This window comes from Tenrec ecaudatus, chromosome 5 (genome assembly GCF_050624435.1).
Source record: "Tenrec ecaudatus isolate mTenEca1 chromosome 5, mTenEca1.hap1, whole genome shotgun sequence".
NCBI lineage: Eukaryota > Metazoa > Chordata > Mammalia > Afrosoricida > Tenrecidae > Tenrec > Tenrec ecaudatus.
In genome coordinates, this window is record NC_134534.1 from 120,229,063 (window position 1) to 120,255,455 (window position 26,393).

Consider the following 26,393-nt stretch of genomic DNA (forward strand, 5'->3'; position numbering starts at 1 on the left):
TTAAAACACACGTTTAAATCTCTGTTTTACATATCAGGCACTACGTTAGGCTGAGAATCAGCCGCTCAAGAAAAATAGCAGAGACCCTCACTTGGGTGTTATCAGATGCCTGCTATTTATAATGGGAGAGGGGTCTGGCTATCGCTTTTATGCTTAGATTTTAATATGATTTGCCAGGAGGGATAATTGACAACGTGTCAAGCATGTCAACACGGCAGAGGAAACAGACAGACACAAACGGGCAAAGGGATGCCATGAGTACATGAGCAGCATCTCCAGAGCAACAAAATGGAACATTTCCATGATTGAACCACTTGTGGGGAAGTAGACGACCGCTGTACAAGGCATCAGGAAGTAGGTTCTTGCCCAGATTTCCAAAGTTGTGCTGCTAATGGTTCAAAACCTTAATCTTTGGTTCTTCAGAGTCATTACATAAAGCGGCAAGACTCCACTCAGATCCTTTAAGCTGGTTCAGCAAGCCTGGACTAAGAAACCCGAGAACACAAGGGCGGGGAGAGGCTGAGAGGTCCTGGAGGCACACCTTGTTTGCATTTGACAACAGACGTCCATTGAGAGCATCATGCACATATTCAACTTGATATTTTCTTGAGACAGTGACCCTTTTGGCAAAGCTTTCTTAAGTTTTTAATGGAGAAATGGATGCCAGAATAATTTTACTTTATCTGCACTCGATGAAATAGAAAATCAAAGTACAATAATAAATGGAAACTGACACTACATCCTAATATGGGGGGCAAGGGATGTGTGATTAATTGGAGAACCATATTCTTGCTAAAAGGGTAACCAATTCTCAATGTCGGTGAAATATTGCAATACAGAAATATATGCTGACTATTCCATACCATTCGTTTTTAAAGAGAAGCCAGAAATCTGGATTAGATGATATATCTCCATTTTTAATTATTGAAATCTAATGTAAGAGAAAAATGTAAACATGATGTGAAAATATATGTCAAATGTATTGTGGACTGCCAGAAAACGAAACAAAACTATCTTAGAAAAGGTATCGCCACAAAGTTCCTTTGAAGCGATGATGGTGAGACTTGGTATCATGTGCATTGAACGTGTTAACAGGAGGAGCCAATCGCTGGAGTAGGATGCCGTGATTGGTAGAGTAGAGGGTCAGTAAAAAAAGGAAGCCCTAGAGCAAGATGCATGGACAGAGTGGCTGTGACAGTAGGCTCAAGCACAGGAACAACTATGAAAATGGTGTAGGACTGGGCATCGTTTAGTTCTGTTGTCCCATGAGTCAGCCCACATCGATGGCACCGAACAGCAACATCAAGAACAGTGTAAAACTAAACAAATAAGCATGATGCTAGCCAATAGTGTGTGTTCACTGAGGACAAGTGAAGCGTCAACCAGAAAGGCGGGAGCGGGGTCCCTCGAGGGGCTGGATCGAGTGGCTGCATCAATGGGCTCAAATGGAATGAAGTAACAAGGGTTGTGAATATAATGCAGGAGCAGGCAGTGTTTCCTTCTGTAGCACCTAAGTCCATTGCTAGTCAGAACCAACTCCACAATGCTGGACAACAATAACAACACACAATAAAATATTTCTGCAAGCTGGGTTATAGACCTCTAAATTAGATGAGTTTAGATTCTATGGGACTTTCTCTGGTTACTGTGCTGGGATTCTAAAGACAGTGCTTGCTCTACATGTTTCTATCATAAAGCAAGAAGAGGAGGAGGTCTCCTCGATTTGGATAGATTGTTACATTAGTATGTAGATGTCAATAATCAGTTATGAGACCTGTTTATGAATCATCTAGCCTCAGTTTTCTAACAAATGCAAAATAAAGCTCCAGGGAAACCAGTGATTCCTATGGGTGGTTGGGAAGCTGTGCCTGACAAAATGTTCTGCAGAAATTGTCTAAACTATTCCCTTGCTGGAGATTAGTACATCATACAGCCATAGGCTTCTTCAAGTCTCCCTCTGCTGCTGTGTGTCACGAGCCATTTTTAACAACTAGCATGTGCTGTTGCCTCAGGTGTGCTGGGGAAGGCAATAGCTTGAAAACCACCAGCGTGTAGACCCTCTAAAGCTTCATCTAGCCATAAGATTCTCATAACTACACCAGCGATTGCATTCATTACATAAAAAGATATCTAACCTTCAAGGAATACAGGAGAATCCCCGGACCCTACTGATAATATATTCATTATTCATTGCATACATCACTGGTAGAAAACATTTCCAGAACTTGAATCTCCTAGCTCACTTTGGTTAACTCCTCAATTAATTTGAACTATGATATAGTCATGTACACACAATAGGTTTCTGCTTGTTACTTTTAAGTGCATCCACTATTTTGGACCTAGTACCAATCCACTCTCTGGGCAATGGGTATATATCAAGTTAGGCTAGCTAAAGGGGCTTTTATCCAGCTCAGTAAAACTCAAAATAGAGAAAAGATACAGATTATTTTGTATAAGGTCATAGAAACTATGCTAAGAAGTGGTCTCAGGGCTCCAGGGTAAAAGTTTAATTCTCCTAAAGTTTGCTTTCCTTCCTTCCTTCCTTCCTTCCTTCCTTCCTTCCTTCCTTCCTTCCTTCCTTCCTTCCTTCCTTCCTTCCTCACTTCCTTCCTTCCTTCCTTCCTTCCTTCCTTCCTTCCTTCCTTCTTTCTTCCTTGGTTTGGGCTTATTCTTCTACTGCTTTATTCAGGAGAGTTGGGGAAATAAGAAAAACATGTAATGAAATGATTAACCATCTTGGACAAAAGCCAAAGAAGAGCGAGTAACGGTTGGGAGATGGGAGTGCACACAGAGGCAGAGGACTGGTGGGTGGGGAATAGAAGAGATCCAGAGCAGAGTCTCCTCCAGGGGTGAGACAAAGAAGACACACCATACGGGACCCTTCTAATCTGTTCTCTGAGGAAAGGGCTGGAAAAAGGAACCAAGAGAGAGGAATTATACTCTATTGCCCATCCCTCCCCCAAAAGAGCCCCTGGATTATAATTTATGTTTTGAACATGACCCGCAGCTCGGAGAAGGTTCCTCTGGAGAGCCTGCTAGAGCTAACTGGCTAACCTAAAGGGTTTTTTTAATGATAAATATTTTCAATCTCTCCTTCTGACGGTAAAGGTGTAATCAATTGTTCCTAATAGTTAGGATTACTTAAATCAGAGTTAATATGATCAATTATATTATCTACTCAGAGCTTTTTCTTAGGACCAAAGCAATTTATATCCATATTTGAGAGCATGGGGCCAAAGTTACAAACAAATCAAAGCAAAGTTCGAGAGCGCGGATGCTGCTAGTTCCTAACTGCGTCACTCACTGATCTGCTGTCCGTGGTAGAGGGATTGCCAAGGTTATAACCCCTCAGGAGGATGATCTGAAGTCAGAGATTCAAAGTCCTGAACCTTTGCCTCAGAATGAAACTACTCTGGAAACCATCTCAGCTTATGGGCCTCCATGGAATTGGCTGAAATCTCAGCTGTAGCCAAGTAACAGGGCACTCTCTTCTGCCCATTCATGCCTGCATCTACCTACAGGTGAGGCCTCAAACACTGTGTCCCAGTAAATCTCCTGCTTGCAACTCTCCACCTCTTAGCATGTGGCACCACTGAGTCAATTCCAGCCCACTAAGCACGACAGAAGGAAACACTGCCGATACTGTGCCATCCTCACAATTGCTCCTGAGGAACTTCCTCTTCCTTGCTGCCCCTCCACTTTACCAAGCATGATGTCCTTTTCCAGGGACTTGTCTCGCCTCACGAAATGTCCAAAGTATGTAAAATGAAGTTAAGCTAAGACTACTAAACTTTATATAAAATTTCAGCCAGCTTCCACAGAGAGTTCAAGGTAGATTGCTTTAGTTCAGTTGCCACAAACATTAAATTATTCCTGTTATACATAGTTTTCTGATATTTGGCTTTGCTTTATTTTTTATAAGTGCTTAATAGAGTCTATGGGAGAAAACCAATGATTTCTACTCCCATAAAGATTTACAGTCTTGGAAACGTACAGGAGCATATCTACCCTGTCCTATGGGATCACTATGAGTCAGAAGCAGATAGCAGTGAGTTATTTAATAGCATCTAGTACTCAAGGAGAACAGAACACATTGTACCATTCACAAGTAAATTCTCTAAATGGTTCTATGGATAAAGAGAAATGATAAAATCTTCATCACCAACATCATGGGACTTTGTTATTAGAAATCAGGTGAATGTGGTCATGTCAACAGGGTGCTAGTTAGGGAGTTCTGGAGTAGATACTACTCAGAGCTCTCAAAATGTGCTCTCTGGATTTAATTAAATTTTCAACTCTCTGCTATCCTCTCAAAAAAAGAAATAAATAAAATAGAAGTATACTTTCCACTCATTTTCAGGAACCCGGGTGTAAAATCCTTGCCACCTGTGTACCGTGCCTCCAGCCTCTACAGAACTGAGCACAATGAGGCACAGCAGAGAGTGAAAGGAGGAACACCCAGCAATGTAGAAACGGCAGAGACAGACAGCAAAGAAAGTCCTTGAGAAAGTAAGACAACGTAATCATACCTTTAAAAGGTTCATTCTGTTTTTTTCTTTTTTGTGTGTCATGAAACACTGAATTCACCTGAAAAACATTTTCTTTGATGTTCATAAACATCAGCCTTGCTTTTTTCTGTAACAACTTTATGCATCTGTTGGAACAAACTACCTCTTTCAAATAAAACTCCTCAGAGTCTTTCGGTTAGTGGGAAAGTCAATAAGCGAGAAAGCAACTGAAAATAGAAAAAATCCACTCCTTTCTTGGGAAACATCTCTGCCTTCCATCTCTAACACCTTCTTTGCCCGGTGTGCTCTCCTTCATGCTCTGAATACACTCTTGGTTCCACTTCTCCTAAATCCTCGCCACCGCTGTGCTGTTCCTCCAGGCTAGTCTCAATCCAGCTGCTCGTCCTACAGCCAGCAGCGGTGATCTTATTGAAACCTTTATGCCAATGGTTCTTTTAACTTCCTGATCACCAAGCACATTGAGTTTGCATTTCTGTTGGTGGCACTGACACCACTGGGCGGCATTTGTCTATTTTCAATACTCTCTTTTGTAGAATCTCATAACTCCCCAACTTCCTAGTCATTTCTGATGAATTATTCTGTTATTTATTTAATTTCTCATGCACTTTACACAATTCAGAAGACTGCAGACCTCAGACATCCTCATCATTTCTGAATAGGTGGTTTAGAAAGCTGTGCTTCCAGCCCTGATCTATCTCACAAATTCTAAGTTGTCTTTGCCAAATCTGAGCTACACATGTCCCGTAAGTAGCGGCTTGCTGGCAAAGTTTAACTGGTTTCTTGTAGAAAATGTCCTGATGTGTGTCAATTTCCAAGGTTTAAATATTCCCACCATGGCCAATTTCAAGCTACTCATGAGGTATCACTGAACAGGAAGTTGTGCATAATCAGCTCTGTAAATCCTGTGTAAATTGGCCATCACGGCATTTCCTAGTTGAAAAAAAACAAAAACAAACGGAACTCATCTATTCAAACTAGTTGGTTGAGTTCCAGAGAACACAACTAGCTAAAAATATATAGATTGCTGCTGTCAAGTTGATTCTGATTCTTAGTGACCTTACACACAACAGAACACAGCACTGCTTGTCCATGTGTGTTCTTCACAATCACCCTCAGGATCAGCCCATTCTTGCAACTACTGTGTCAAATGCCCCAATGAGAGGGTCCCTTGCCCTCACATGCCCTCTACTTCACCAAACAGGAAATTCTTTACCGATTGGTCCCTTCTGGTGAAGTATGCAAAGCAAGCAAGACATTGGCTAATTAAAAATATAAATAAATAGGTTATCAGACCTTTCTACCTAGTCTGCCTTGCTTGAACTTGAGCTGAACCTGTCCGCTGTGACGTTACTAGTGTTTGAAATGGTGGTGGCATGCCTTCAAGCAGTACAGCAACACACAGATCACCACAGCATGAAGAGATGGCAGAGGGGTAGTGGAGAGATTATAAATAGACACTCTTTTCACTGCAGGGAGTCCCTTCTATTTTTCTGTTATATATTTAGCAGCTGTTTGGATAAGTAATCCTGCTTGGATGCAGAATATGTCCCATAATAATTTGTTCAAAAAACTAACACTTTCAACCTTGCTGTCTGTGGTAGGTACATAATCTGGTGTCCATTTGAGACTATTACAAGGGAAGGGGTGGAGTTTAGGCTGTCAATCAGGTTGCAGCTTGATGACCCCATTTGAAGGCACTATGAATACAAATAGCTCACTGGAGGCCACACCCACACTCTTTGCTTTGTCTTCCTGCTGACAAGACACATGGAGCTACCTGATGGAGCTAGAGCCCTGCAGTTGGAGAAGCCACGTGGAGACCCCCACTAGCACTGAGATGCTTCTACTGCCACTGGAGTGACAGACTTTCCACCCACTGGCCTGTGATCTTCCTGCATTTGGTGTCATTGCCTGTGTTGTGAGTCTGAAGAGAAATTTATAGACTGGTTTCAGACATATGGGCTAATATCGGACTTATAACTTGGTCTGGACAGGACTGAGGTGTTTTCTCAATATACAATTGCCCTTTTATATGAAGTTCTTTCTTATACACATACAAGTGTCTCCCTGGATTTGTTTCTCTAGTCTACCCATTATAGCACACAGTCTTATCACACATGATAATTTTTAGAAGCAGAGAAAGTTAAATATTTTATGCTAAAATTGTAAATTATTTATTTTCAAAGATAAACTGTTCTGTAACATAGTCATGTTGTTTTGTATAAAAAGGACAGATGAATATGAAACATTTCTTAATCTGAGGTGGCTGGTAGGAGGAATTCTATACATTAAACACACACACACACACACACACACACACACACACTACAACTTTGTTTAATAGAATCTTTAGCCAGCACTCGGGCTTCTCATCAGGAAACCTATAACTCTACTATATGTACCCTCCCGGTGCCATACGCTGCAATCATATGGGGAGCCAAGTGTTACTCTAATTAGATCATTTGGCAAAAGGGATTTAGAACCACAAGGATGGATATTCACTCACAGAACCTAATTAACCATGGCATGTCTGTGCCTGAAATGTGAGCATAAGACTCTGCGACAGAAATACACAGGTCACACCCACTATGCAATCCCGGGCCTTCAGCACTGACGTGGACGTGGCTTCACTGTGTCTAGGTGGTCCAGGGGATCTTATTTCCAGAGATGAGAAAGTGAGGAAGAACCCAAATTTACTGTCTTGTTTCTCCTGAGAAGGCACCAAGCGCTGCCTGTCTGGTTTTAATACCCCGTCACATCACTTCAGTTCTAATTGCTCTTAATTACACGCCACTTTGGTTTGAATATTTTCATGATCACTTAAATGCATTAGATGATACAGAGCTACTTTCCCTGAACAAAGGCACCGCTGAGGTAGATCAAGGATTTAATTTGCCTCTGCTCCAAGGGCCTAAATGATGCTCACCCCGCCCGGAGATGGGATCATCACCAGGCTGTCCCCATCCCCAAGAGTCTAAAAAGCCAGAGACCTGAAGTTTGCTGACTTATTATTGAAAATACAAAATTAATAACCAAAATTATTGCTTCTGGCCAGACATCCTTTTGATATTAAAGACACCAACAATCCACCACTGTTTTAAAACCCAGTGCTTTCTTTTTGCTAACAGTTTATTGCCTTAGCATCCCGTCCCAGGCTTTGTCTGCAGGAGAGAAATGCGTCTGTTTGTTTCTTCTGCAAGTGACACTTGTGGACAGAACTTGGAATGAGGGCCACGTGGCTGTGAATCCCAGCTCCAGCCCTTCAAGCTTTGTAACCTTAGGTAACGTAAGCATCCTTTTTGAGTCTTGATTCCTTATCACATAGGTGGATTAATATTAGGACTGATCTCACAAAGTTGAGAATTAAATGGAAAGACATAAGGTGTTTAGTAGAAGACTTAATAAGAACTAGAAATGTATCTAGGTATTACTATTATTATTAAATGGGGTTGACAATGTCCAAGATTTTTTTAAAGTGTCTATTTTTACAAAGATAAAAATGAATTCACAAAATCATCAGAAACACTTGAAAAGACTCAAAGGAATGAGTCAGCCCAACCTGCAGGTTTATCTGTGAGCACCTTAGTGACAGAGAGGGTGTTCAAAACCTCGTTTCATCTTCACGGCTAAAGACTACTGAGCACCTTCGGAGCTAAACTGATCAGCAGTTGAAAATTCCATCAAAATGACTGGAGTCCCTGGGCGGCATAAATTGTTAAATGCTTGACTACTCCCGGAAAGCTGGCTGTTCAAATCCATCCAGTGGCACTAGGAGCTTGAATTGACTGAAAGGCAACTAACAAAAAAACCCAGGAATCTTTTCCCGAGAAACCCATCGCACTGCCCTTATTGCTGTTTAGTCTTCTATGCAAACTCTTCCGACGTAAAGTCCCTCGAGGGATGTCTTTCTGTCCAGCCTTGCGTGGGGCCTGCTTGTGTTCCCTGCTCAACGCTGCATGACAGGGCTTTCAGCATGGCCAGCGTCCTCTCTGCTTCTCGGCACGGAGCACCTGCTTCCTTCTGGAAGCCATTCCGGGCAGCCCTGCTTGCCTCTGAGCGCCCTTCCCTGGGAGTGCCCCAAGACCCGCTGTGTCCCTGTTTGGATTCTGCACGGTGATCTGTACTCCACCAGTGGTCCCACAATTGCTTCATGTGTTTATCCACAAGCACTCCCACATTTGCTCCGAGGGGATCCTCATGACGCTGTGGGAATTTGTGGAGAAGTCGGAGCTAGCAGTGTCTGCTCGCGGCTGAAGGCAGACTGCATCACTTTGAATGGGTCTGGCCAGTAAGCCAATCTCATGCATCAGGCTCCTGAAGGGACTCACTCTACCTCTGAAGCAGCTTCGGAGTCTCTCACTCCAGGGCTGCGGCCCATAATTATTCCCCTTCCGGTTACTGGGATGAGTCACTCAAATTGAAAGCATTTGGGTCGGCTGGCTCTTGTTTCGCTTCAACAGCCCTGACAGATCCAGTCTGAAGCCTTGTTATACAGTGATGGGAAATTTACATAACATTAAAGGGGAAAATAAGTTGTTTGCAAACTGGATCTTCGTAACTGGGAACTGGCTGCATTTTCATAAAAGCTTAAGTTTATAAAACCCTACAAAGCAAGTCTTGTGATTTTTATCTTATCCCTCCTCCTTCAACCGAACTGTCTTTTATCATCTGAAAATTATAATAAAAAAAATCTCAGGATACCTTCAGTCTGGAGCGAAGATTTCCCATCAGCTAATTCTCTGACTGGTTTTCTAGAAATGCATGGCTGATGTTCAGGTGTCAACCTTCTTTTCCAGCCCATCGCCCCTCCCTCTCAATGCCCTTCACCTTACAGCCCCGCTTCTCTGATGGCGAGGCTTGAGGCCCGAAAAGGCGATCTCCTTGTCCATTGTCCACCGTCCATCGTTGGGAGTCACTTCTCGGGGAGTGCTGGGAGGGGAGTCAGATCTGCAGCCAAAGGGCCTTTCCTTTCTCTCCTCCTGGGAGTCTCTGTGCGTCACAAACCGGTAACTACTCCGCTGCTGATGAAGGTAGGTCGCCATTTAAATTCACTCAGAAGCTCCTCGGAAGAAAGTCCTGGTCATTCGCTGAAAGGTCCGAGGTCGGAAAACAGCATGGCGCACTTCTACCGTGAACCATTTGAGTCATGACTTACAATGGACCCAAAGGTCCCTGTTTTCATTTTTTCATAAATGGATATGTATTTCTAATCAAAAGTGTAAGTCTCAAAGAAACAATAACAGGCAGTGTAAACAAACAAATTAAGCAAGTTGCTATAAAGATGTTTCAGCTGTGCTAGGAGTTGGACCAGGGTGAGCAAATGCTTCTTAAAAGGGCTAGATAGCAAATGTTTCAGACTGCTGGCCAGTCCACCCTGCCTCAAACATTCAACTCTGTCATTGCAGTGGAAAAGAAAGATAAATACTAAGTGATGGGTGGGTGTGGCTGTACTCCAAACAACTTTGTCACAGGAAAAGCCTGTGGGCCCTAGTTTGCTGACCTCTGAATTATACTTACAACATTACACCTACAAAATTAACAAGGAAAGAGCTATTTGGTTAGAGTTCTGCTTGTGACGTTAGGGAATCTGGTTTACACAGACACACGTGGTTTGACAGAAGTACTCCAACACTCGCACTCTGGTGAAATGGGAGCCCATGCAGAGTGTCCTGCACAGTGGCACGGGCACTACAGAGATGGCAGTGTTCCCACAGCAGGGCGTGTGCCCCTGGAAATCCACTCATGCAAGCTAAACAGGCGGAAGGAGGCTTAGTCACCGAAGAGCCAGACAGACCATTCTGCATCATGGAGACCTATCCTAGCCAAACACTGTTGTTGAAGAAGAAAAAATATAATTCATCTTTGTCAAATGGAGATGCTATCAGGTATGTTTCTCCTAAAGAACTTCCTTCCTTCCTCCCACCTTCCCTTCCTTGCTTCTTTTCTCTCCATTTCCCTTTCTTTCATTTATCCTTTTCTTTGTTTATTAATAAATCATTTTGAGGGGAGCTCTTCTAGCTCTTATAATGATTCATACATCAATTGTATTAAACACATTTGTACACATGTTGCCATCATCATTTTCAAAATTTTTTCTTTCTGCTTGAGTCTTGGTATAAGGTCCTTTATTTTACCTCCCTCCCTCACCCTAGTGAACCCGTGATAAATCATAAACTATTATTATTTTCATATTTTATACTGCCCGCTATCTCCCTTCACCCACGTTTTGTTGTTCATCCCCCTGGGTGTGTGTGTGTGTGGGGGGGGTGTTATATGTCTATCATAGTTGGTTCCCTATTTCTTCCCCTACTCTCCCCTCCTTCCCCTACTATCATGGTCTTGCTACTCTTATTATTGGTCTTGAGGGTTTATCTGTCATGGATTCCGTGTGTCCAGAGCTCTTTTCTGAATCAGGGTGCATGCTCCGATCTAGCCTGATTTTTAAGGTCAAGCTGGGGTCATAATAGTGGTGGGGAGGAAGAATTTATACTTTTCTGCTGTAGTTTGGGTGAAAGTTTATAAAATGAATTAGTCTTTCATTCAACAATTTATATCCATTATGTTTCATGAGTTGGCTGCAATCTCCTCTTCCTTCCCCCTTTCTCCCTCAGTTTCCCATTTCCACTTGTCTTTTTCTAACCCTTCCTGCCTTCGTCACGTGGTCTTGGGGAAAAATCCTGATCTTCTGTTCTTACATGGTTGGTTGTACCGTGGAGTACATTCCTCCCTGGTGCTATTATGAAAATGAGTAATTTTCACAGTGAACACTAACTATTAGTTGTTTGATTGGCTCAGTCTCTTATTTAATTTGCACTTATTGAGTGACTTACAGAATATGTATCCATGTTCTGTATCAGGTGTTGGGAATAAGATGAGTGAGCAAGAATAGACATGGTACAAATGGAGTGAAGAGTTGGGTATATGAAAGAAACATTAATTAATAATTACACTACACATGCAAAGTAACCATTTAGATAATCCAAAAAAGCTCACTTCTATCAAATCAATTTTGGTAGAATTGAATTGCTTCTGTGCATTTTTGAGGCATTCTGTGCGTTTATGGGAGCAGAAAGCCTCATCTTTCTCCAACAGAGTGGCTGGTGGGTTTGAAATGCTGACGTTGTGGTTCCCAGCCCAATGTGCAACCCATTATACCACCAGAGCTCAAGGGCTGTAAAATAGGATGCACAGTGCTAGAGGGGTACATAATAGAAATGATTTAGACTTCTCATTAATTATATAGAAGTTAATAGCAAAAGGAGAAATAAATTAATCAAGTAAGGTGGGGCCGAGGAATAAGTGATAATAACAGAAGTTGGCAAAGTTTTCTATAAAGAGCCAGATAGTGAACATTTTAGGTTCTGCAGGCAAGATGGCCTCTGATGGAACTACTTACTTTCCCCTTGTAGTAGGAAGGCATCCATAGACAATATGTAAACCAATGAGCATTTTATTGATAGACTTTGAGATTTGGATTTCATAAAAAGCTTTCACCTTATAAAAGAATAGTTTGATTTTAATCTTTTCTACGAACTGCTATAGTTAAGTTTCTGGTTTTTTTAATATATAAACTTGTTTGGGCAAGCACTCCCTGTGGTTTGGCACTTACGACCTAGTAATCCCCACAATGTGACTTCCCGCCATGGAGTAACCCACAGACACTAGACATCTGCTACGTGTTGCCCATCAGTTGTAAGATTAGGGTATGATGCAGCACCTTTTCTCAGATCACATCCCTGAACCATCAATTGAAAGGAAGTTTCCTCAAGGGTGTGGCCTACTTGCAATATAAGTAGATTCTGTGGAAAGCTTGCTTGCACTTTCTTAGCTCTCAATCCTGCATCTGATTCATTGAACTCTGGTTCTTTGGAGTTGTGATAATGGCCTGCTACATTGCCTGCCAGTTCTGTTAGCAGCCTGCTACCTGACCTGCTGACCTTGAATTAATCCACCTCTGCATCCACCAGCTTAATCTGCTGACCTTGGATTCACCTACCTCTGCAGCCATCAACCTGTAGTCTTCCTGCTCACCTTGGATTCATCAACCTGTGCAGTAATATGACTCAGGGGCCTTACATCTGACTCAAGGACTTGGAACCAGCCTAGACTTGAACTTGTCCACTTTTGAAAGAGTGCCAGTCTTGCTTGAGAGAAATCGCTCTCTTATACATATATACACTTCACTCAATTTACTTCTTTAAAGAACCCAGCCTAAGACACACAGCATTTAAAAATAATATAAAGAGAACCCAGCCTAAGATACATAGCATTTCAAAAATAATATAAAATCTTTTTTTTTTACTTCATAGGCTGTACACAAACAGGTGACAGGTTGAATTTGGCCTTTAAGCTGTAGTTTGTCAAAACCCAGATAAGAATATTTCAGGTAGACATAACAGTGCATTCAAAGGCTTTGTAACAGGAAAGGCTGGGTTATAAATAACTATTAAAAGAAAAGCCATGTAGCTCAAGTACTAACTACAAAGGCAAAGGAAGAGGTGTAATAGTGACACAAGGTTTGATCAGTGTGTCGTCTTTGAAGTCAACTGGAAATCACCAATACACTATCATACTTGTCAGTGCATCGGAATCACCTAAGATTCTTCGAAACAAATTCAGATTTCTGAGAATGGAATGAGGACTGAGATTCTACAGTCTTATACGAACATCTGTTTACTCTTCCTGGTGCTGAACAACTAGAATTTGGAAATTAGCACATGAACCTTTAGGGATGAATTAGAGATGGAGAAGCATTGCCATGGGAAGGTCAAATATTTCTTAAGTAAGTAGCATCAAGTTCAGTAGATGCTACCATTGAACACAAGGGATTTAAGCTACATAAAGGAACAACTGGGATTCTCACCAAAATCATTCTCCAGCTTTTTGCTCCCAGTGAAACACAACCCTCTCAGTGTCACGTGCATTCCCTGGCATGCATAACATGATTCTGCAAAAAATTCCAGGTTCATTCCTCCCTGCTCACACAATTCTAATTTATTTTGTAAAATACTTGGTTCTTTCTGCCTACATATCCCACCACTAACTTCCCCACAAGACATTTCCAAGAATCAAAATATTTTTGTTGGTTGGTTTCATACAAAACTAATGGCTATATACAAGCAAAGTCACTACCCATCTGCCAGAGACGTACTAGTTGCTCTTATGATGCTGGACAGGAGCCGAACAGGTTTCCGTGGAGCTTTGCCTGTTGTACATGGCTTCACTATTGTCAAGTCAATGGCAGCAAAACAACAACAGTAGCAATATTCTAGCTACAATCCCAGGAGCTGGGTGGACCTGAGTGTCCCCAGATCCATGGCACCTCCTCTAATAACCCTTTGCTTGTTAGGGAAATAGTCATTAATTAAATACTTTGTCTACAAATTTTAAGATGCACATTTTTTTGTCCTTTAACTCTGTACAAAATGTCCTTCTTATGACACTTATTGAACTCCAATTTACAAGTTAATACCTGGGAACAGGTTGTGTTTAATGTCTCAAAGTGTTTTTTCACAGAGGAAGTGTCTGGCAGATAGGTGCTGAAGCATCTAACCAGAGGGGTGAAGCGGGAAGTTTCATCTTGCGGCAGCAGATTTCAGGGAAGACTGGTTCCAAGGAAACTAGTTGAGATTCTAGTTTATTAGTTAAACATTTCATCCAAGAGATGATGGAGAAACAGTGCCCCGTTCTACCCTGCAGATGGCTGTGGGGAGTAGAGTCTAGTAGGAGAGATCCTGCATGTAGCTGGCAAATAAATGACATCATACCAATGACACAGGTGGCCCCCAGTGGCTACAAATAGGTCCTCAATGGAATACATATTTACTGTGGACTAGGTTTTGCAAAAAAAATAATTAAGGAGCTAGAACAAAAATACTATATAATATTGGCTACACAGTTGTATTTCTCAGACCAAGGAACATGCTTTATAACCCATAGGGTTTAGCAGTGGGTCAATAAGCATCATATTAGATGGACATAAGATGCTCCATGCCATGTGAGTAATGATTAAATAGAAAATTGGAATAGACCATTGAAACATTTGTTATGGACAATGGAAGAATATGAAGAAATGAAATGCTGGCTTATATACCTACAGGAGTGTATGCTCACATTCCACATGAGGGGGATGGGAAAGACCATAGAAAACTATCAAAAGCAGGGGTGCGGGGTGAAGGAATTGTTTCAGTTTGTAGAAAGGTATCATCAGCATCAGGAACCATTACTAAATGGTATTGTGAGTGTGACTAATTCAGAGCATGTTTGGGTTGATGGAAGACCCGTAGCTGACTATGGGTGCAGTGCTTGACCGCTGCACCACCAAGACCCATTTCGTAATGATTACTCCTAGAAAACCCTACAGCGGGAGCTTTGCTCTGTCACACTGAGTTGCTGTGCTTCGTTTGGAAAGACCCAATGACCTCTAGTAACCGCAAGAGTTTGGTTCACTTCTCAGCAGGCCCTGAGGCATAACTAATACGTCAGCCACAAACAGGTAAGGTCAGTCTCAGGTAATGCTGCCTGCATGTGGTCATCATAATCGAGCTAAGGTAAAATGCTTATGACTGAAAGTGAATTCAAGGCCTCCCTCGTAGGACGGGTTCTGTGTATCATCGCAGGCATTTAAAAACAATTGCCCTAAACTCTGTTACCTTAGCACTTCAGGGAAACCAAAAGCCATAAGTGTTTTATCCCTTGCTCTAGCAGAGACAAACCAATGTAATGGGGGAAAGTTCTAGCTCTGAATTTGGAATGCAGGATAAGCCTGTCTATTTCTATAACAGCACATGCAAAATTAAAATGATATAGTACTACCAATAAGCAGGGCAACAGATTCTATCTAGAGCAATGATGCTCACATTTCTTTGATGTTGTTTTGCCTCCGAGGTAGGATTTTCATTATTATGGAGATGAACTGTCTCTAATTATCGCAATAACATAATTGTTCCCCAGGGCAGACTTCCTAATAACAGAGCTGTATAGCTCTGTAGCCACTGTAAGAGATATTCTGAGAGAAGGTTTCTCATCAGGAGCACATATATAGAGACACAGCCTCCAGAAGAGAAACAGAATGCCTGAAGCAATAAGCTCTCCTTTCCACACTAGGACTGGATGGTCCTTCTGGGCAAATACCTGCCATCATGTTTGCTCTACCTCCCACACTGCCAATGCCTTTTGATCAGCGTTTCACACCTTCTATCCTCCATGGAGTGTCACAGTCTTGTGCTGGCATTTCCTTCCACAAACCGCACACATTTCAACTTTTCCCAAGGCCTTTGGGAGAAGAGGTACATGAGAGCCATGATCTAATTTCACCTTGGAGGAGAGCCATGATCTAATTTCACCTTGGAGGCCAACTTCAATGTCTCCAGAGAAGACACATGAATGTTCATGTTATTGCTGTTTGAGTTGAATGTTCTTACAAAGTGCTAGAACTAATCTGACTATACTATAGGGGGCCAGGCAAATCTAAACATATTTCAGGTTAGGAAGAAGTGAGAATGCTAGAATGTAGATTCCTATAAAACTTTATTATGTCTTCAAAACTGGTCTGCAGTGGCCTAAAAGTAGCCCCCAGGCAAGTGATCTTGAGTTCCTAGATGTTAGATCCCGTGGGCTTTCATGCTGCTGAATCTCTTGGAAGCACCGAGCATTGTCTCCTCTTTGAACCTTTCTGATTCCATGGTTTCTATTTTTGTTACAATCTCCATGTTTCCTCTTACCTCTTTGATTCCCTCCTTTCAATATTTATTGAGCACTTATTCTATACCAAGCAGTGCTCTATGTGCTAGAATTACAGAATGGAAACACACACACACACACACACACACACACACAGCTCAATGTAATCACCAGAACCCTTAGAAGTAAAAGGGGTCAGAAGGGCCCCCTTTAAGAAGGATATGAGTCCCTGTTGTTAGCTTTGAAGACAGACAGAGGAAGGGGGCTACTATGTGAAGCTAAATAATGGAACGAACTCTCGAGCTCTAAATAGATTCCCCACTAAGGAATCCAGTGAAAGAAACCCGCCAGCATCTTGAGTCTAACCCAGTAAGATCCATTTTGGACTTCTCAACTCCAGCACTATAAGTTATTAAATTTAAGTTGCTTAAGTCAGACATGTAAGTTTAAGTATAAATTATATTCCAATATAAAAAAACCCTCACAAATAGACCGTAAGCAACATTAGGATAAACACAGAAAAGATTAAAATTGCCAAATGTTTCATTTAACTTGGATCCATAATCAACACTGATAGAAACTACAGTTAAGAATCCAAAGGACATATTGTATTGGGAAAATATGCCATAAAAGACCACTTTAAAGAGCAAATGTGTCACTTTGAGGTTTAAAGAGTGATTGACCCCAGTTACGCTATTTTCAATCACCTTAAGTATATGTGATAATTAATAAGGAAGACAAAATGCCTTTGAATTCTTGACTTGGAGAAAAATATTAAATATGCCATGAACTTCCTGAAGAAGCTAGATAGCAAAACGGTGAGCCTGACTCACATATGTGGGACATGTTAGTAGGAGGTATCAGCCCCTGGAGAGGGCATCATGCTTGGTAAAATAAAGGGGCAGCCAAAGAGGAAGACACACAATGAATGAGATTGACACTTTGGTGTCAACAATTGGCTCAAATATAGGAATGACTGTGAGCATGCCACTGGGCCGGGCAGGGTTTTATTCTGTCTTACTTGGGTCGCTATGAGTTGGAACCAACTCAAGTAAGTGTTACCGACAAGAACAACAACCCAAACACACGAGTCTTTGGGAGGTGCCAACAGCTGTGCACTTGATGCCGATCCCAAAGCTTGGCAGTTTGAACGCACCCAAGGGCGTGTTAGAAGTTGGGCCTGGCAATCAGGTTTATAAAGGTCACACCCTTTGCAATCCTCTGCAACACATGGGTTCGTCATCAGTCAGAGCAGTGGTTCACAACCTTCCTGATGCCGCGGCCCTTTCATACAGGTCCTCGAGTGCTGACTTCCCAACCATACCATTATTTTTGTTGCTACTTCACAGCTATAATTTCACTACTGCTGTGAATCGGGTGACTCTGTGAAAGGGTCATTCGACTCCCAAAGGGGTTGCAACCCACAGGTTGAGAACTGTAGGATTAGAATCACCATAGGGAGCTAGCAAAAACAAGTCAGACACACAATTTCCTCATATATATAGTGGTTTATATCTGCATTTTATTTTTTTCTAGGTTTAAAAAAATCATTTTATTATGGGCACATATAACTCTTATCAAAATCCACACATACATCAGTTGTATAAAGCACATTTGTACATTCATTGCCCTCATCATTCTCAAAACATTTGCTCTCCACTTAAGCCCTGGCATCAGCTCCTCATTTTTCTCCCTCTGCCCCACTCCCCTCTCCCTCATGAACCCTTGATAATTAATAAATTATTATTTTGTCATATCTTACACTGTCTGCTGTCTCCCTTCACCCACTTTTCTGTTGTCCAGCCCCCAGGGAGGAGGTTATATATAGATCCTTGTAATCGATTCTCCCTTTCCACCCCACCCTCCCTCCACGCTCCAGGTATCACCACTCTCACCACTGGTCTTGAAGGGATCATCAGCCCTAGATTCCCTGTGTTTCCAGTTCCTATCTGTACTAGTGTACATCCTCTAGTCTAGACAGATTTGTAAGGTAGAATTGGGGTCATGATAGTGGGGAGAGGAAGCATTTAAGAACCAGAAGAAAGTTGTATCTTTCATTGTTCCTACACTGCACCCTGATTGGCTCGTCTCTTCCCCACGACTCTTCCATAAACCTACAGATGGGCTTTGGGTCTCTACCCCGCACTGCTCCTCATTCACAATGATACGATTTTTTGTTCTGATGATGCCTGATGTCTGATCCCTTCAACACCTCCTGATCACACAGGCTGGTATGCTTTCTCCATGTGGGCCTTGTTGTTTCTGAGCTAGATGGCCACTTGTTTACCTTCAAGCCTTTAAGATCCCAGATGATATATCTTTTGATAGCCAGGCACCATCAGCTTTCTTCACCACATTTGCTTATGCACCTGCTTTATCTTCAGAGATTGTGTCAGGAAGGTGAGCATCATGGAATGCCAGTTTAATAGAACAAAGTATTCTTGCATTGAGGGAGTACTTGAGGCCCAATGTCCATCTTACATTATTACTAAGCCCATACATATATGCACATAGATATATTTCCACATCCTCATATATAAATATATTTATGTACATGCCTTTATTGAGAACTCTATATATGACCGTTGCCTCCTAGCTCTTTCCTCTATTTCCTTTTCCTTTCTCCTTGTCCCACTTCATTTGGGTTTCAGTAATTCCTCTTGGCTACATTACCTTTGGTCATGCCCTACCAGGCCTCCTACATCCTCTTCACCACCGATTTGAATCACTTGTTGTTCCCTTGTACAATTTCCTCTTTTCATGGAATTCATACCTTGATTGGGTGATGGGTGGGAAGCTGGATAATAAGCTAAGAAAATAGAATAAATAGTATGGTAGATGGTGACACATACTTTGGGAAAAGTAAAGAAGAGAAACAGAAGGGGAGTTTTACAGTTTTTAGTAGTGAGCAAGACATTTGCACTTGGAATCACCTCAAGTTCAACATGCTATTATTAACTTCTTTATGTTTTCCCTCTCACACTTGCTCCTACTATACTCACTAATGTAGCAAATGGCCCTCTCATTCACCAGCTACTGAAGGTGGGATCCTAGGAGTCATTTTCTCTCTCTCATTTTTCCCCCTTAACTCTTTTACTTAATATGCCATTGGGTATTTCAAATCCTACCCTGTAATAGCTCACACTTTGATGTTCTCTCCTGTAACCCATAAGGCAGACATCAGTTAAGAAGTCCTTACCTTTTGTGTGCTAGACTACTGCTGGCAATTGGCCACTGCTTTCCTAGTCTCTCCACTCTGACCCTTTCTCCATGTTGCAGTCAGAGAAATCCTTCTGCAGCACATGCATGGCTCTGGGACTGTGCCTAACATTCTTCCATTCTCTTCAAGGTTTTCTAGTTCAAGTCTAGCCTCCACAGACGTAAAATAACCAGGCCTCCAGGATGTGATGGCCTAGAATTGCTAATGCTCCTTCCCAATATACCACCTTTAAATGTATATGCTAGGGTTATTTTTAAAATATCTATTATTGTTTGTTACTGGGCCCCCACAATAGTCTTTGAGTATCTTGAGAACTGAGAATATACATCTTTCCCCCTCTTATCCCTAGTGCCCAGCAGAATGCCTGACACATATGAACCCACCCACTGCCACCAAATTGAGTCCCAATCTGAGTGACTCTATAGGACAAAGTGGAACTGCCCCAAAGGGCTTCCAAGGCTATGCATCTTTAAAGAAGGAAACTGCCTCATCTTTCTCTTGAGGAGCAGCTGGTGAGTTGAACTGCCAACCTTTTGGCTCGTGGTCTCACACATTCCCCACTGGACAATAAATGCAACCACCATTGGTTTGTTCATTGCATGAAATTGGAGTTGGCTCATTTGACAGAAAAGAGCAGTGTCGCTGCATTGAAATTGTGCCTCTGACGTGCAGGCTGGAATTTTGATACTTTTTAAAAGAAACATTCAGTGACATACCTCTACCTGATTATTATCCTTTAGCTTGACATAATGTATTAGTCAAATGTCTAAAGGGGAAGAGAAATTCTGAAGCATAAGTAAGAAGTCTTTATTTACATGATGTTAACTAGAGTCACATTTCACTCATCACTTCAGCTTCTATGAGAAATAAAATCATCTGCCTGAGTCAGTTGTCCACATAATTAAGCTTAACCTTCAACAATTTTAAGATTCATGTTAAAAAATAATCATACAGGAATAGAGGTGGTTTTTATTCCGGTGTACTATAATACAGTTGCCTACCTTATTAATCTAAGCTCACTGAAGATGATTTCCCTCATTAAGCCATCATATAATAATAATAATTATTACTCTTTGCTGCAGAGATGAATAAAGCTATTTTAAAATGAATACTTCTTTTCCTTTTGACTGATATCCTTTCAGAGAGACATTGGAGGAAACAGCCAGGACGGTGAAGTGAAGCCACACAAGGTCATGTGGTGATATCAGAAAAAGTGGGCCTGGGAAAGAATTGAGAGAAAACATGACAGGAGACTGCCAGCCTATAAATGGGGTATGTAGTCAGAGAAGTTGAATTTTAATTATAACTCCAGAAAGCTTTCCCAAAACATTAAGTGGAAATTACAAAGAGAAGATAGTTTACAAAGGGCGCCATCATTAGAAGTAACCACAAGGATGGAGGTCCAATATTGTGTGGCTCCCACACAATGGAAGCTGAGCTCCATGACTTTAGGTAGACGTTAGCATTGTGTTTTGTCCACCATCTAGTCCCTCTTCTGGTAAACAAATCAAAATCCAAACTAGTCGATGCTGGTTCCTGGTGAACCCAGGGGCTGCAGTCCATAGAAGTGCAATCCAGAAGGGTTTTCCCCTCAGAGTTCTTAAGGCTGTGAATTTTGAATGCTGATTGCCCAAGGTGCCTCTGGGTGGATTCGAACTGCCAACCTTTTCATTTATATTTAATCACATGACCATTTGGTCCCTTCTACTGGTCAACCAAAACCCAGGCCTCCTGGCATCCAGTAGACTCTAACTCATAGAGAGCCTACAGAGTAGAGGAGAATTGCTTCTAGGGTTTCTGAGGCTGTAAATCTTTTTAGAAGCAGACACGTGGATCTTTCTCCCTTGCATTTTACTTACAGTATTGTCTTTGAATTAAACAGTAAAAGTACTTTATGACATTTAAGAATTAAGAGAATTCATATAAACATCCATATTTCTAACTTGGGGAACAATGAAGAGAAAGGAAGGCCCCTGACCTGCATTTCCACATGGAGGCAACATGCTAGAATCCACTGGCAGAGATTTCTTGAATGGGACACACACTGAAGTCTCCACCACTTTCTTTTATATCATCCTTGGTCAGAATTTACATGCATAATATTGGCCTGCCTGCTTAATACATTCTAAGAGGCAGGGAGAAGCAGAGACATGACAAATGCACCAGGCAGAGAAAGAAGCACTCATGTCCACAGTGGCAGTGAAAACTAGCACAGATCTGGGCAGTGAGTTTTCTCAGTTCTATGTGTCTTTACTGCTGCACAAAAACTTTGAAGCAATAGTTAAACCCTTGGATCAGGTCAGAAGGAGCCGCTGGAGGCACAGTGGGTAAAATGGTCAGGCTGCTAACTGAAAGGTCATGGCTTGAACCCAGCAGCTGTTTTGTGGGAGAAAGATCAATCTGTCTGCTTCCATAATGATTTACAGCCTCAGAAATATTAGGAAGCAGATCTACTCTGTCCTACAGGATCACTATGAGAATCAACTTTGTGCCAGTGGGTGGGAATCAAATGTGGACAAGAGAGAACAAAGCCAATCTGGAAACAAGTGAAGAAATAATCCATTAAATTCACCTATCAGTTAGGATTCTTGATATTGAGTAGCATTTTCCGAAAGGCATTTTTACCTACCATAACAGAGGGAAGGAGTCAATCACCCTGTTCATAACTACTGGCTATCACTCCTTTCCCAGAAGCATGTTGTTGTTGTTGTTGGGTGTCTCCACTCATTTGGACTCAGAAGCTGTATATGCAGTAGAAGAAAGCACTGCCAAGTCCTCTGCCATTCTCACCACTGCTATGTTTGAAGCCACAGTGAAATCATATATCCCTGTTGAGATGAACTTGGGTGTGACCATGTTTTGGCTCATGAAGTGTGAGTGAAAGTGAAGTATACGACTCGAAGCTTTAAGAGCCAGTGTGTGCCTGGTCACCTGCTTTTGCTTCTGAGATGGCATTGTTTTAGAGAGCGTTGCTCTCCCAGCCTGGGCTCTGCCGAGAGAGAAATGACAGTGTGGGGCTGAGCCACCAGAAAACAGTACTGGGCAGGCAGTGTGAATGAGAAAGCAGGTTTGTGGCTTCAAGTCGCTGAGACATGCAGGTTCTATGGTATAGTAGTAGGGTAGCCTACCCTTCATCACGTCTGTATATTGTCAGCATTAGTACTTACCTAATTGTATTTTCTCTTTACATAATATTTAACTTAAAATCTTTTAGATGTAGCTTTTTTCTAACCAATACATGTAGTTAAGTACTGTCTATATTTCAATTACATTTCATCAAATATATTTTGTGTATTTGCACATACACATTTATATATATAAATACATATTTATATATACAAATTTACATATTCTTAAATTAAATATGGAAGCTACACAAATTCATAGAATTAAATGTAAAGTGTAAATTATGTTTACATCAAAGTAAATATGGTTATTGTATACAACACACAGATATATACATTTTATGTGTGAGGCTGTTAAGTAAGAAATTGTTTGACGTTCTCAGTTTTGTACTAAGTTTTAATGTCACACCCATATCCTGTGAACTATTACTTGCCTTCTTGATATGTCAGAAATCAGACAGGAATAGGTATTATGAATTTAATATATGTGCGAGTACATCATCTACAAATCATACCAAGCTTGTTTGCAAAAAATAATTAATAAGAGCAACATAATCAGAGCACCTATCTAATTTCATATACAAATCCAAAGGTGCACAGGTGTTCAGGTTAAATACATATAGGTTTTTACAGGTTTTCCAATTGCATCCTTGAGTATTTAACCTTTAGCATCAATTAGAAACCATTATGTATCCAGCCGGTAAATGTTGCCTTCTGGATATCAAACATAGACTCATGCACCATTACCATTTTCAGACAAATTGAGGAGATTACAGAAAGGAGCAGGGGATATTTGATAGAGATAAAAGACAAGAAAAGGTCTTTGAGATACCTGACATTTGATACAATTTGACATGTAACCCCAAACAAACCATCCATACCAACACTACATATTCAACATGCCTTCTAAATATAATTCCTCTATCATAGGGAATATACAGGTGGAGAGTTTTGCTATTAAAGGAAAGAAAAACTAATTTCAAACAGGTGCCATTAAAATAATCAAAACCATGCTCTAAGCGGCATGACTTTGGAGCTTAGACATATTTAGCTTCAAAAAAGGAGAGTCTAAAAGGGGCCCATGATAGCCACAGCCAGTACTGAAGGGTTGTCATAGCAAAGACAAATTGCATTTTCTGTGTATGCCGAGAAGAGGTAAGACGGAGAAGAGAGGAAAATCTACAAGGAGATTTTAGGCTAAAATTAAGGAAGTTATTTCTAGCTTTTCATTTTGGGGCAGTTCTAGTAGTCTTTGACAGGATCGTCTCTGCAGGGCAAGCTCTGCAGAATCCTAATATTGAGAGGAATTACACAGAACAACCACTTTATCATCTGTTTTACAAAGCTTTACTTCTTTGATTTGCAGCCTCCCAGAGGTCGTTAGTCTAGGCAGAGAGAACAGTAAAGCCCCCCTTCTACATCTGGTCACCGGAAGCTAACAAATTATAACTCTTCAAATATGTCAAGACGGTACCTTTCATTTTCTCTTAATATGTTCTTTCCTTTTTTCCAGGTGTAGACAGGTTTTGGAGAAGCTTTAGGTTTACACTCAATGACGACTTCACCTCCCACTTTGACCAGGGTCACTCTTTTTAAAAGGGTTCTTGAAAAATCTGGACCCACAGCTGAAAGAGAATGCAGGAAAAAAATAGTTAATTACCATGTAAGAAACAATAACAAACTTGGGGCCTGAAAGCAATGATACAATCAGATGTACATAAATGCTCACTGCAGCATTATTCACAATAGCTAAAAAGGGAACGCAACCTAAGCAGCTACCAATAAATGAATGGATAAACAAAATATGCTCCATGAAATACTACCTTGTCTTACAGAAAAAATGAAGTCCTGGTATACCACACAATGAGGATGGACCTCAAAGGGCTTAGGCTGAAAAACACCCAAATAAGTTATAAAAGGAAATATAAGATCCATCCTCATTTTTATAGAATGACAAACAATAGGTAATTATACAGATATCAGTGGTTTTCACTGGTAGCCAAGGGCAGAAGGAAATAGGGAGAGAGCAAATAGCTCTTGGGGAAGGAGTGGATTTTTGTCTATGATGACAAGAGCCTTGGCCTGGATCGAGGGTGATGGTTGCAGAACTTGATAAATATGACTGTTATCACTAGTGTACATCATAAAACTAAAGGGGCATATGACAAAATGTTTATATAATCCGAAAACTACAATACCAGTGGGAAAAAAGGCAGGTGACAAACAAGGGCTACACATTATTTAGGTACAACTAGACACTTCATTGTATCCGTGTTCTTGGTTCCCAAGTTTTTGGTCAGGGCTTTGAGCATCGACTCATCTGAGCATCTACTTATTTGGCCCGATGTGGGCTTTCCAGTCCATTCTTAGCTTGGTTGGGAAATAGGGCCTGGGGTCTTCCAAGCTTGCTGTTCTCTGAATGCCTGCAGCACCAGAGGAAGCAGAATATCTAGAAATTGGAGATTAAAGTGGGCCGCAGGGTCAACTGCCTTCATAAACTACTACCTCCTCTGCATGGACCGGAAGGAATGAATGGTACCGGACTGCCATCACCGAATGCTTTGATCAAAAACCCAATAGCTGGATCCTGAGCAAAAGGGGAGAATCTGGTAACAAATTTGAAATTCATAATGGAAACCAGACTTATTGAATCCATTGAGACTGTAGAAGACCCCTGATTATATTACTTGGAAAAATCATAAAACTTTGAATAAAAACTACCCAATGAAGTCCTCGTTAAATTAAACAACAGTTTATCTTGTTTAATAAAGAATGTTTATTTGGAACATTGGTGCCTTCTCTATATCAGTGCAAGCTGATAACAGTTAATGTCAAGCACAGATGAAAACTTTAAGAGACCACCCATGACTAATGACGAGATCCCTGGTTCTTTACAGCAGACAGCCTCATTTTCCTCATGCTGAGGGGCTTGTGTATTTGAACTGCTGAACTCTCAGTTAGCCGTTGTGTTAGACTGGGTTGAGCAGAGAAACAAATAAGAAATAGCTTTAGATCAAGAATTAATTGAATATCAAGAGTACATCCCAACGCAGTCCAACTCAAGTTCATAAGTCTGATACTAGTTCATAAGTCCCTCGTCAGACTCACAAACCCATATGCAATGATGCAGATTGCAGGAACATCACAGGCTAGTGGGTGCACACTCTTGTGGATCCAATAGTGGTGGACACATCTTCAGGCTTTTGGCTGCTGTCAAAGTCAGCAAGCCAGAAGGGTAAGGCAGAGAGAGACGGCGGCGGCCCCTAGAGAGCCCTTTTTCTTCATTGTACCTCTAGAGAAGGAAATCAAACTGCAAACTGATTTACAGGCTAACCTCCAAGCAGATCTTCTTACAGGTGGCATGGTGGCACGCATGCGCGCGCAAACACACACACACACACACACACACACACACACACACACACACACACACAACTAGTTATCACAGCAGTTCTTGCTTACCCAACAGCGCCACCAGGTTTTAGGAAGCAGAGTCTAAATGAATCATCGTGTGATACCATGGGTAGAGCTCATGAGAATGGTGCTAGAGACACTGTAAATCTGTGTTTTTGTATATGATATGTAGAAACTGGGTGTTACATAACCTTCAGTTTTCACTTTTGCTGCTCAGGGAAAATTGTGACCAAGACCCAACGAGTCAACATTTGGATTCTGAAAACTCAACTCAATGTTCACCACCAGTCACACAGTTGTGAGGAAATACAGCAAAGCAAGGACTAACCCCCTTCTTCAGTTAGTGTGCTCCCAGGCTTGTGGTGAGAATGTTAGCTTGCACGGACTCCTCTCCGCGATCTGTCTAAAGTTTAAATGTCCTGA

At 41.4% G+C, this 26,393-nt stretch overlaps 1 protein-coding gene across 1 annotated transcript in view; it reads right to left on the bottom strand.

Annotated features, from left to right (window-relative positions):
- The window catches only part of CNTN4 (contactin 4), a 626,036-nt gene that overhangs the window by 173,333 nt on the left and 426,310 nt on the right, over positions 1–26,393 (bottom strand). Inside the window, exon 10 of the mRNA XM_075549881.1 lies at positions 24,031–24,181. Coding sequence (XP_075405996.1) covers positions 24,031–24,181 — 151 coding nt within the window. The remainder of the gene's footprint in view (positions 1–24,030; positions 24,182–26,393) is intronic.